This window comes from Buteo buteo, chromosome 5 (assembly GCF_964188355.1).
Source record: "Buteo buteo chromosome 5, bButBut1.hap1.1, whole genome shotgun sequence".
Classification (NCBI taxonomy): Eukaryota; Metazoa; Chordata; class Aves; order Accipitriformes; family Accipitridae; genus Buteo; species Buteo buteo.
Window position 1 is genome coordinate 4912560 of NC_134175.1, and position 14033 is coordinate 4926592.

General features: G+C 38.1%; 1 protein-coding gene across 4 annotated transcripts in view; it reads right to left on the reverse strand.

Moving 5' to 3' along the window:
• Positions 1-14033, reverse strand: part of RERE (arginine-glutamic acid dipeptide repeats) — a 256784-nt gene that overhangs the window by 149668 nt on the left and 93083 nt on the right. For all 4 annotated transcript variants that reach the window (XM_075027303.1, XM_075027299.1, XM_075027302.1 and 1 more), the window contains exon 3: positions 8120-8190. In XM_075027303.1, the coding sequence (XP_074883404.1) occupies positions 8120-8190 (71 nt within the window). The remainder of the gene's footprint in view (positions 1-8119; positions 8191-14033) is intronic.

The following is a 14033-nucleotide window of genomic DNA, read 5'->3' on the forward strand; positions in this document are numbered from 1 at the left end:
CAGACAATTCACCCCTCCTCACTTCCTCTTCATTGCCAACTAAAATATGACTCAGTCATCATTATTCTGCCGTGTGTGCTTTGACCAATGTATTTGTAGCACCACAAAATATTTAAAGAATACTTTGTGAAGTCTGTAGATTTTTAACTCATGCCAAATTAAAGTGAACAAAACGTATGCTTCCGTAACTTTGTGATGACTAGAAAACTTGTATTTATGACAGCAGTAAGCTGCTGTTGAAACAACTGCATTGTTAGAAATGCAGTGGTACTATTGCAGAATTAAGTGAAAAGCAGCAGACTGATAGACAGGAGACATCTCTTGGTGTAAACGCCCTTAACATTTTCTCAGACAGAAAAACTAATCAGAAAAACTTGTGGGAAAGGTATTTTAAAAACGCGCACCTAAGCATTAACTGCTTCCATTTTACTGACTTGCCCATGTAATTTAAACCCCAACCTGCAAGATTGTTCTAGAACAAAACAAACAAAAAAAACCCACAGTAAGCTAACCCTGAATTAAATGCTAATGGATCCCAGTTTTAGTACTCTACAAAACACCATTTTCCTCCTCCTTACAGTTGTTCAACAGTCAAGTTACATCAATGAAGTATTGAAGCCACATTACTACGCCCTTTTACAAGCTTTATCCAAATGTTCCAGCTTCCCAATTATATTTTGCTGTTGCTTATAAAAAAATAATATTTTTAAAGTAACTGACATTGTAAGAGGGACTAACACAGGCTTAAAACAAACGGGTAAAGAAGCATTTCCCAAGGAACAAAACAAGGTTAGAGAAGTTGCTCTAAAGCTAATCATAACCTTGCATAATCCAGATTTACAGAAGGCCACTTAAACCCAGCCACTTGTTCAGCTGCCCTGATGGCGCTTCTGCTTGGAAGGAGGTAGAGCATATACCACAAAGTAACTGAGAGCTAATACTGAGTACCACCAATGAAAGAGAAGGAACTGATAACCAATAAAAACATGTAAGGCAACAAACCAAACAGACTAAAGCATTGCTTAAACTGTGTGCAAAACCACAGCTTGTTCCTAATCAAAGTCCTTAAGGATAATCTGGTCTGGAATCCTGAAAGAGAATAGTATTAATCCACAGCAAAATGAGTTAGCACTAAAGACAGATTAAAAAAAGTTGCTGGTCACAAACAACACAAAAATAACCCTATCAGTAGGGGAAAAAACCCCAACTTGTAACTTCTTTGGGGTTTTTTTTTTGGTTTGGTTTTGGTTTGGTTTTTCCCCCCCCAAGTACAGAGAACTGTCTCAATCTTCTGATAGGCTAAGGCAATTTCAGTTTTAAAATGTATTAAGTTCAATAATTCAAAACTGGTGAAGTGAAGCGAACAAAGAAAAAGCATTTATGGCATATTACACCCTTTCGCATGACCCAACACCTCATCACTTTAAGGAAAAGAAGCTGTACTTGTAACAGTCAACATTCACAAGTATAGTAAACATTTCAGAATTTGAGGGCAAAAATAAAACAGCAGATTTCCAAAGAACTTGCTCCTCCTAGCGTTCTGCAAAATTCCCAACAAAAAACAAACCATGACAAGTAACTAACAAAATACCACATGAACTTCTAAAACATTAGTCTGTATTTTTACATTTCCAATATGTCACTTCACAACAGAACTGCTGCCTTAAGAGAACACCAGAAGCACTACATAAGAACAGGTACCCTTAGTGATCCAGCTCAGACAAAAGGACATCTTGTTTTTCTACTGGGGAGAAACACAGGTGCAAAAAAAGTATGCTACACACTGCAGTACAGCACAACATTCCATTACAAAGAAAACTAATGTTCACTTTAAGCACCACACATCTTTTCTGCTTTGGAGAACGTCTGCTCTAGTGCCATGTAATTTTTATTTAAGCAACTTGGCTCTGTAGGCAGCTAGGGGGAAAAAATTTTCTAAGCAAGACAAGATTCCAATGAAACACTTCCCATTTCTTTCAATTCTTTTCCACCAATGCCTGCTGCTTCCCTTCAACAAAAACGGGTTAACTAACCAGGTTACTATCTATTACTGCAGAAATCAAGCTTTCTAGAAAAAAAAAAAAAGTTCAACGCAGGTTTATAAATGAAAATGCATACATTCTAAGCACTTGAGAGTTCCGTTGTCAGTGGACAAAACCCGCACTAAATGTATACCTGAGTATTTCCAGGCAGAAACTTAAATTACATTGCAATCACTGCTATCTTAATAAAAACTAAATTAATGAAAAAAAGAAGTCATTAGCAAAGACATCTGGTATAGTAAAAAAGTTAACATAGAGACACTATTTGGAAATCTGTAAAATTTTTTTATCCAGTAGCTCTATTATTGCACTATATTAGGTCTGTCCATCTCTGTGGAATTTAATAGATCTCTGCACAAAGAAGCATTGCCAACTACATCTGGTTCAGATCCAGCTACAATGGGTTTGGCAGCATTTTTTTTTTTTTTGCCTTTAAAGAACTGTCAACAAAATTACTTTTACGCTAAATTCTGCTGACTGCCTGAAGATTGACAGACTTCCTATAGAATATTTTACCAACACAGCTGAGATGGTTTGTCAAAGGACTACCAATTGCCAGTAGAAAGATCACCATGCCTCTCTGTCAAAGTATCCAATAGATACTGGTAATCAATTCTAGAGAGTTATTCACACAGAATGAACGCAAAGAAAGTTTGTCAGAATTAATGCCATAACTAAAATTTACTATTGATTTAGCAAGCGCCAGTTAGTGGCCACTATAGAAATCGCAGCAAAATTCTTGATTATGCAAAGACAAAACAGATTACAAGGCAAAAATATGACCTGTTAAAGAACAGAACATTTTTTTAATGGTATAAGGAAGCATCTGATTTAATGTATAAATTGGACCAACGCTGCACTGCTCATTTGTTGAAAAACAAAGAAAAATATCTGCATGTTTTCTCTGCTATCCCTTCCCTTATCCATCCTGAAACCTTACCAACTTCTGAACCTAAAAGGCTCCTAAAACAGGCAGCTGGGTTTTAAACCCACTCAGATCTCAGCATGCAGCCAGCAGCTGAAATGTATAAGCAAGTTTTCACTCGCTCCCTGTTTCTGCATACCATCCGTCTGCTTTTTTAAGCAGAGTTCAGACAGATGAAAATAACAGAAGAGATCCAAGACACTGTGCCTTAAAAATACTCACTGTTACCTCACCCCTGATTTCCAACACTTTGCTTGGGTCCTAAACAAGGATTCTAACAATACTACTACATCAGAAAGGAATTGTATCTATTTAGATAGAAAGTCTTTTTCACATCAATTGTCATTTTGTGGCAAGGCAAAGTAAAAGCAAGTGTATTTGTACTTGCCTTGGCGCCTTCCACTGAAAAAAACAGACACAAACAAAAACTTCCTTGAAGACACACAACAGTTTTTCCCTGTGGTACTTTTCATACCACACATCATTCTAAACAACAAAACCAGTGAATTTAACTAGTTTCTTAAAACTTCGCTATTAAAATGAGTCTCAGTTATGCAGTAATTCTAAAACCAGAACACAACACTGCAGCAAAACATCAGGGAACTTAAGCTGCCACAAGCTACTGAAGTATCTTCCATTCATATTTACCATACCACCATCAATAAAAAAAAACCACCCTCCTCCTATCTGCACAAATTCAAGTTCAAAGACAAGGAACTTAGTCATAAGATTATCAGGCCTGGCAATACACTTGGAAACTCCTGGCTTTGTTCCTCTGGCTGTTGAGTACTCTCCCTGTCAACCAAATTCAATGGAAGATGTGAATGCTCAGCATGTCTGCAAGCAATCCCTCTGAAATTACTCAACATGAACGCTCACAGTAAGACAAAAGATTTCCCAAACCTGATGTAAGCCTCCAAAAGCATAAGATAAATCTGAACTCAAAACAGAACTGAGCATTAAAGTGTTAGGACCAAAGCTCTAACAACACCAGTTTAGTGAAACGCAAAGTGACAAGAAGGCAGGCCTTATAAAAGCCATTGCAACATTAAAAGTTCATTCACTCAAAGGCTGCAAGCAACCCCACTATCATCTTCATGCTTTTAAGACTCAAATAGCTTCTGAAGAAAGAAAAAGTATTCCTGACTGCCTTCTCACTAAGAATATTCTACACATATATCATTAGCAAGAAAAAGTGAAACAAATGGAAGTTACCACTTGCATTCACAGACAGTTGCGGGAGAAAGGAAAGTTGACAAGCATTCATATTGAAGACTAACAGATACCTTGTTTCATTCATCATCCCCTAACCTTACTGGTGGTCCTTGTGTACTGAAACATTTTAAAAAAAATAAAAACACCACACCCAAACCACAACACCCAAAAACTTACCAGAACTATGGACATCAGGCATAGGGGCTGGGGGATCAGGGGCGTCGTGGTGGGGTGGTGGTGATATCATTAGATGAACACAGCTCCCTCTAAGTATCATAGAAAATTAGGCATAATAAGAACTACAAAGTTTGACCAGGAATTGAGTGCGCATTTTCCTTCTCGAAGTCTGAAGAACATTATGCCAAGTAGATGCTAAACAGCAAGTTTCAACTACTACAGATGGTTTTCAAAACTCATGACTAGCACTAGAGAGTAGAAAAGGACAAGCAATAAAGGAACAAGCGGAGTCCCTTCTGTCATTCCACAGGTTTCAAATCCCTGCTTTTTCAAAGTGGTTTCCCAGCTGCAGGAATAGTCAGCGCATTTCTTAAGAGCATGCCAAGAAGTACACATAGCAGAACAGTATTCCTATCGTACCTTTGGTGCTGGTGTTATTTAGCTCTCTCCCCAAGAACATCTGAGACTATCAACACGCTATTGGAAGTGATTTTGAAAGACGATATTAATCTTACAGCACAACCTGTGTTATGGAAGTACTGAAGCAACGGCAGACCAGAAAGGACACGACAGTTACTTTAAGTGCTACTTCTTGTTGACAGTTTCCCTAAGACACAACACATCATAGTTAAACATAGTTTACTTCTCAATTCCACAAAGTTATTTACATGAACCCCAGAAAGCTTGGAGGAATCCAGTACCACAGAAATGGTAAAGACAAAAGAGGATAAATGTTACCCATGACAGTTTCTAACACAGTTAAGCTGGATTGACCAAACCGCTTAACTTCTTCCCACATGGCCAGCCTTAACGCACCGTTTGATTTTTTCACTCAGGAGACAGACCTAGAAAGCTAGCTATCCTCCTCCAGAGTTGCCCTCAATGCTTGGAAGCCAAATCTGCTGCTCTTCCTCCCAACCTCAGCTTATCCTAATACAACAATTAATACAACTCACAAAGGGAATGACCCATCTCCACAGCATCACAGCTCTGCTTCATGTGAAGCAACACACAGCAACAAAACACAGGATGGCAACAGACAGATTACAAAGAAATTACAGTAACTGAAAACATCACAAGGATTTTATGGCCATTGATGAAGGGCAGTTGCTCTTCAGGAAAGCAGAAGCGCTGTTCCTCTAGGGTAATTTTTAGTAGAGCTGATTAATCTTAACGCAAAGAGAAACTTGTGATGGAAGTATAAGCTAATACAACAAAATATACCATTTTACCTGCCATAATTGCTGGAACCGCAAAGAGCATGCACAGGAAAACAATTATTGGTTTCTCCAAGACTCAAGAGGCAGACACTAGACTACAAAGGTGCTCTGATATTATTTGTAACATCTGCTTCTGGAGTAGTATGACTTCATCAAGTTGTAAGTAATCTCATCCCTTTTTCCACAGTGGTATTTGTGAAAGCGAAGCAGGCAAAACAGTTCTAACCACAAAGATGCTGTTTCTAATACAACTTGAGTAACATGAAAGGGAGTAAGCCCATTTACAGGGAATACACCACACCCTACTTCAGTATTTGCTTCTACCTTTTTGCCTCCTGCCATCTGTCTGTCAAATGAAGGAAGCTTGAACACTAAACTGGAAGGAACTGCCAGACTTCATAGAACCAGTTTCTAGTTCTGCAATAAACATAAAATCGTATCTAATTATGATTTAAGATCTTACTGGAAAAAGCAAGTTAAACCCTGGTTTATTTAAGAATGCAACTGAATGGTACTCTAGCCTCATCCCCAGAACAAGCCTCTGTACCATTTACCCTGCAGGACAGCACACATGTATCAGACAGAATTTGCATGGTCGTTTTTAACTCCCTCCTCGTGTTTTTTTTTTTAAATGCAAGCTTACATTCTTTGCTTTTATCAGTAAAAAACCACCACCACCATCAACTCCTGTGCCTGAATTGCACCTAGAACACAGGAAGTATAGGGTAAGACTCACACACTCAGCCAAAAACTTTTAGTTTATGACAACTAACTTGGTAACATACTTAATTAGTAGGCAACATTTCAAAGCTGTTGTCTTTAACTTCCCTGCTTCGCTTGACATATTTAGCTGAAGGCAAAACAAGACTCTCTTCCTGTTGGTATCTCACACTAGACGAGAAATCAAGTGTCCCTTCCACTGTACATCTTTCCTTTCCCCCAACAGTAAAATCAACAGTGACAACACTGAAGATTAATTTTTGTTAGTATAATCAGCATCAAGGGTCTTCTTGGTTTTGTCATTTTTACAGGTTCCTTTTATTCATGTCAGTATGAATTAAAAAAAAAAAATCTAACAGAGTAATTAAAGAACTCAGGGCAGGCAAAAGTAGACATAAACCAATCATACTACTTCCATGTGAAAAAAATATGCAAAATTGCCAGCAACCCTGATGTCATATCCTTTGCACATTGAAAACATGCAAAAAGAGAAACCACTCAAAAAAAATTTAAAGGTATTAAAACATACTGCAATACACTTCCCACATAGTTTTGCAAACAGCTTTAATGTGTTGTAGGAGACCAATGATGACAACAGAAGCTTCAGCTTTTGTTGTTAATATCCTGAGCAATTAATGCAACTCAGCAGGAACTTATTGCCCAGAATGGCAACTATCACATTGTAATTCCAGTCAGACACAAAAGCACCTGCTAATGTGCAAGAGTAGTACAACTGTGGCTTAACCCGTTGCTAGAACCTGTGAACTACAAATCCAACAACTCCTTTAAAAAAAAAAAAGGGGGGGGGGGGGGGGGGGGTGCAGAGGAAGCAAGCAAGCCCATGCCAAGCACTACCATGGACATCAGCACTGAAGAAAGTCTACGTGTTCTCCTTCACTGTGCTCTCACAAAATAAACTTGTAAGGAGTAAAATGGAAGACTTGAGTCAAAAACCTTGGAAAAGGAAGACATACTCCGATATCAACAGAGAGTGGGTGATCTACATCTCTAGACTATGCGTTGATAAGACCATTGTAGTACATATTCAGAACTTCCATAAACCAACAACAGCAAGATGATCAGCAGTTACAGTTACTCTACCCAAAGCACTGCAAAGTCCAATACAAGCATAGGCGCCCTTTGCGTCAAACAGGCAGCAGCTTCCTGCTCTGCACTGCGTAAGCAGCAAGTGGTTTTCCGTGCAGCTACAGCATACTGGGAAGAAACATGTTTAACCTTTTAATCTGAATTTGTACACTTAAAGGGGGCAAACCACAAAACAAATCTGTTCTTGCACAGGTCCCTGACTTTTCATTGTTAAAGAGTTAAAATATTCTTAAATGTTATTTTATATTTTTCCGAATCAATCTTGTCATACTGGCATAGTTTCTCTTTGCATACTCAACTGTCACTACACCAATGAGCTGAGATACACAGGCTACCACAAGTCAGCCCACGTGCTTCCATTTACACAGCTGTGCTATATAAAGCTAGAGGTAAAGGCACAGCCAAATTTAACTTCCCAGGAAAAATTAACTTACTGAGCCGCAATTTCCCAACAACACTCAACTCAAAGTTAGTATTCCTGTGGGTTACAAAACCTTAGGATGATGTAGACCACAATTTGAATTCTACAGCCCAGTTAACTACGTCTATACCAAGGATAGATCACTGTCTTAACAGCAAAACAGCTACTATTTCAGAAGATAAAGATTTACGCAGAAGGAACGAGGAGCTACAGGAGATACAGACTAAAAAATATTGCCATCTCACTGGAGAATGGGGCAGGGAAAAGGAAGAGATGTGAAAATTTTCCTTACCAGTTTGAAGTCTTGAATGCTGCAGATGAAATACGGGGTATTCGGCCGGCGACTTTCAATATATACGCAATCTTTAAAAAAAACAAGATTTTAAAAATAATGGAAATTAACTTCTGTACCTCCAAGAAAAAAAAAAACATAAAAACAGGATAAATTAAAAAACAGCTTAAGCTTAGAAAGAGCCACCATTTCATTTGCATAACATGTAATTTATTCCAAGTGTGATCTAAAAATAGAAACTAGATGCTTTATGATGATAAATAAGGGAATTAACTGCATAAAAATTAACTTTGATTTGAATAGACATTTTGCTAGAAAAACAGAAGAAAGTCATATAAGACCATTCTGAATTTAGTTAACAAAAATGACCAGGTCATAACCTATGAACCAGACCAAAATAAGACAGGAAACTAATCAGATCTTTTGTGGTTAGCTTGCTATGAAGAACCTAGCACTAACATATTTTCTCTCCTAATTGTGAAGAAAACCAAGGCAACCAGTCATAGATGAAATGCAGCAAACTAAATTAGATTTACCTCAGGGAAGGACTGGGCTTTCTCAAATTACATTTGACATGACAGAAACTGCATAATTATTTTTGTTTGCTTTTGACAACTGGACTTTACAAGGTTGCTGTAAAATAAGGTCTGTTGTATTAAAAACAGTCTTGGCAATAACTGCAACAAAAGCAGTGTCTCAGAATAAAATTACAGCAAGGATGGGAAAGAGGTGCCTGACTAATGATAATGACCTTAGAAATCAGAATTCACACACAGCTTGCTAGAAGGCAAAGATGCTACTCCCAAAGCCAAACAAATATTTAAAGGACAGTCATCACATTCTCCTTTTATATTCACATAGCTAACTGCTACTCAAGAGACAGAAGGCACAAAGAACACCACCTATTCACCAATGATTCTCCACGAACCTTTTTGTACTTCTACAGAAAAATTCCGAAGTCTTAGAGTTTTAAGACACATTTCAAAACACAACTAATACCCAGCTTCATGTCTTGTAAAATCTAAACGTTGTTCAAGACATACATTTTCTAGTTCTTATGCTCCACCAAGAACATTGCTAAGGATGCACTGTTATTGTTTATAGCAATAAAACATCCTCCTTCTGAAAGAAAAAAATAAACCCTTCATTAATCATTTGAAACCCAACCTGTACTCAGGAATTCTCTTGCCACTGAGAGTTAACTCAAACATGTATTTAAAATAAAGCAACTTGGCAGCTATTTAGCAGAACTACCTTAGGACTATCAAAAGTGCAGGAAGAGTCTTAGTAGCCACATCAACCAAGCTGGAAAAAGGCCAGGCTTTTCCAATCTATAGCACTTCAATGATATATGCCAGAATTACATGGTTGTGCATCTGATTTTAAAGGTGGCAACAGTGTAGTATCTTGCTCTGATGAGAGACAGAGGTGTACACCACCCATCTCCATTAATTTCAGATAACTAATGTTTTGCCAGGATCAAAGCAACTTCGCTGGCAAACCAAGCCTGAAATGCACTTAGCACCTTTCCCCAAATTCAGCACTGCTTGTCGCAATCATGCGGGTCTGGACTTGCTGCTTTTGGCTACAAGCACAGTCATACCCAGCAACACTAGATTATACTAGTATTCTAGTAAAACACCAATATCTTCATTTTACAGCCAAGAAATTGTAGCCTGAAGTAGTCAGGCAACAGGCTGAGATTTCAGAGTTGGGTTTTGGGGGTTTTTTTGGATGAAGCAAGGAATTGAACTTTTGAGTTGCAGTCCAATACTTCATGCCATAAAAACTCTTCCTATGCTGGGACATTTCATAGCCACAGAATTTGCATTCTGCTTATACCAGAAGATGTTCCTCTGTATCTCAGTGGTGAGACCAAGAGGGGAAAAAAGTTGGAAATAGTTCTAGCTTTTCTACCAGTCATTTAAAATTCAAGTGTAAAATTTCTTCTCTATTTTCCTTTTCTGTAACTTCCCTTACCTTCCTAACTTCTATTTTCACATCATCTCTACAAATTCGCAAGTAGGCCTTTATTTTGTCCCATGTCAGCAGTATGTCAGGGCAACATAGTCAAGGTTTCTAAAAAACTAGTCCCAGAAGAATTAAACCTGAAACTTAGTACACAGTTTCAGCTGCAAAACTGTTCACCTCCAGCATCTTCATTATAGGCACTACCCATCGAACTGACTTTTTTTACCTGCAAAGCCATGACAGCAGAGCAGTACCTCTTTTCCCCAGTAGGCTATAAAATAATCTCTAGGTACCAGTCTCAAATTAAGCCTGCTGATTAGCATAGCTAGAATTCCACGTTCAATTGAAGGAATTCAAAGGCAAAAGTATTTCTCAGTTATACTGACCCATGATTTCCATCTAAACTGGAAAAGATGCTGGTCTTCAGGTGCTTACAAATCAGGTTGAGGTCAGAGCATGTAAGTATCACAGTCAGGCAGGTCACCTTGAGTTCTGCAGAAAGTCTTCTGAAGAAACTCCTCAAATGGCAAGCACAGCTCACTGTGGTCTACATCCCCCAGAAAATCTAAATGCTAACAAACAGCTAAAAGCAATCACTTCAACTGTCACCAAAGCCTTGCTGTGAGAACTCAAGTATCAGGAACTTTTAAAAAAGAACTGGGGAAAAGTTACTTAGACCACCCTCTTCAGAATAAAATCCATTTAGCACAAATAGTACCTAGTTGTGAATAGATTAGGCAATTCCTTGACTTAAAAAACTAAATCCATGGGGCACAAGTTCCTAGAACAGATCACCTGCTCAGGAGCATCCCACAACCACATACAGGAAAGTACAAATTGAGGGCTAAGTGACAGCAACAGCGCACAAAGGGTGGCCTGGAACACAGACTTTAACAGAGCATCTGAATCTTCTCAAATGCTTGGCCTCGTAACCATGCAAGGAGTCACTTCCTGCTGGTTTATCACATAACCATAGTAACTATCTGAAGCAAAGCCTGTAAATCCTAGTGTCGAATTTCCACCTGCAAGACTATTTGTAAAACAGGCTTCTTCACCACACCGTTCTCCATCCATTGCAAATTGCACTGTTAATCACTTCACAACAGTATTTGATAAAGTCAAGCAAGCTTGACAAAATAGATTTATTTTAAGCTGAAAAATCTATTGCTTATTTTATAGTAAGAGTCAAAGACACAGGATAAGAATCTGGATTAACCTGAAATCATAATTGTATCAGCATCAGTAAAGCTCCTCTCCAAGTGTACAGAAGGAATGTAATTATAGCAGAGTTGTGTCCACATTCCCACTAGACACACAAATGTCACAACTCACAGCTTGACTGTTCCGAATCAGAACGTAGCGTTCAAGTTCCAAACCAAACAGTTCTCCTGAATTTTTTTTCCTATTAACTAGAAGTTAATGTTATTTAACTTACAGAAATTTAACTGAAATCTTTGAGAATTTCTGTTACTGCAATAAGCTTTGATCATTCTTTACAAAAGACTCCACAAAAATAGCACTGAAATGAATTCGTGACTTCAGGCCACAAGTTCCAAAAGCCTTTCTTACATAAGAAACACCACTACTGACCTTCCCTACGCCTGCTGTCAGTTATAGTTCCCTATGAGTCCTGGCCTCTTTTGAGAACCTCTTCACTTTTATGCTCTAATTTTTAGCATAAAATTGCGAGCAAAACTAAGAAGTCGACTTCAATACAGCTAGCATCTCTTTAGCTGGTGTCCACCGGGTGTAAACTTAACCCTAACTAAATTGAGAGAGAGTAACAAAGAGAAGAAGGATAATGGCATCAACCAAAGAGTGAAACAATCAACACTAGAAAGGCAGGTGTTTAGAGACATTTTTGTGCTATAAGCTTTAAGTAAGTTGTTAGAGCAAATAATTCTAAATTTTAAAGCAAAGTAAAAGGAAATGGTGAGAAAGAGCTAACTCATATACTGGATTTATTAGGAATCCTTAATACCACTCTAGCATTAGAGCAGAGGAGAAGACATGGTCAGGAGTACAATCTTTCAAAAATGCTAATGGTAACCATATATTTGCTAAATATAGTGATTTGTCTTAATGATGGCAGCATCACAGGAAACTATGCTAAATAGCAAGGCTATATAGGCATCTAAGTAGTATCAGTTTGACGCTTTCTGTTGCATATTTTCACTATCTATAATGTAACAAACCAAATGCCTTGCACCAGGAGTCTCAAGAGAAATAGAAAAAAGTTTCATGAATGTAAAATGCACTAAGATCTTCGGGTTTTTTTCTTTAGTAAGAAAATAACAATAAACAGTTTTACATAACAACCTTCAGTATCTCTGTAGAATTGTGAAGAATTACGTCCTTTTATTTCAAGTACTACTTGCCTTTTCCAAATGACCAATTTCAAATCGTGCCTAGCTAGGACTGTAGCAACTGTTGCAACAGCACGCATATGTTCATTTTAAAAGCTTGAAATATGATACATGTAATCAACCGTCAACACCAGAACAACAGTTATTTATTTGATTTGTAACTCACACTTATACAGCACTTTTCATCCAAAATCCTGAAAATCCCACAGAAGCTATTAAGTCAGTCTCTCTTGGGAGGTAAGCATCTGAACTGCCTTGCACCAAATGCATCCTCTTCGCCTCCTTGCATTGATACAGTATGATTCAATCCAGTTTATTCAGAACCTATAGCAATTTAACCGTATCAAAGTATTCCTGCACTATTCCTGCACTATTTTGTTATCCCAGACTTCCTTGGCTAATCATACCATTTAGACAGGCCTCTACTCACTCAAACCAACTGCTCAGTATCCCAGGTGAATCATGCATTTACACGATGTTCCACCACTCATTTGCGGGAAGTTTTCCAGGATTCACTGGGGAATGTGTGTATAAAAAGCTGCAAGATTTCAGATACAGGAAAACACCACAACTTCCAAAGTTTTTTTTTTTTTTTACTATCTCAGTTTTGCAAGCCTCATTTTCAGTGTTATCAGACAGCATGCAGAATAAACAGCTAAGCATCCCTCTTAAATGGCTGACACAGAAGTAAGAGAATCTGCCATCTACTATGGATAAAGCAAACATGTTGACTCACTAGTACGTTGCATTTAAGTAAGGCACTGCTGGCTGCCTGCCAAGATTTAAAACAAAGATGACATCCAGTTAAGATGTCTCCAAAGCAATAGAAGCCACACAGATAAGAAAACGAGTTAATCCAGGTGCAACGTCATGAACGCTAGAAACAGAAGTGCCAAAAGGAGAACGTTTATGGCTGCAGTCACACTAGCCACTCAAAATTCACCATAAAGAGCAACTACTTTCATTTACCAGAAATCCAAAATACAAATTCATTATTTTGAAGAACAGCTTCGATGTGGACCCGAGCAACAAAGAAAAACTGCATGTCATTTTTCTAATGCAACAAACCTGCGTAGATAAGACTTATGCCCATGGAAAATACAGAATAGCCCCTCCTTATCCTTAGCACACTGGAATGTGCTATTGCACCCTTTTTTTTCCACTGATCACATACTTCTGGAACATTTTGAGCTCTTTACGGCTACAGAGAACTTCTGCATAGTCTTAGACAACTTCAGTCAAATCTCATCACTACTGCTCACGCTGCTTTGTGTCCAAGCCCGTGACAACTACAAAAGATGCCCCATTTGTCAGAAAGAAAAAGCTAAAATATTTAAAGTCACAAAATAAAGATGCTCCTCACAGACAGGTTTACTTCCTTTCAAATCCTTTTACTGATCAGCAGGTTTATATAACTGGAGTGACATGCACTCTCTTCACACTAAATGGAAGTCTGAAGCCTGAGGCTGTTTGTCAGCCTAAAATACAATGAACCCATATGCAGTCTCCCTTCAGACACCCGAAAGAAATTCTGGTCAGTTATTTCAACATTTATTATTCTAGAAAAGAACTCGCAG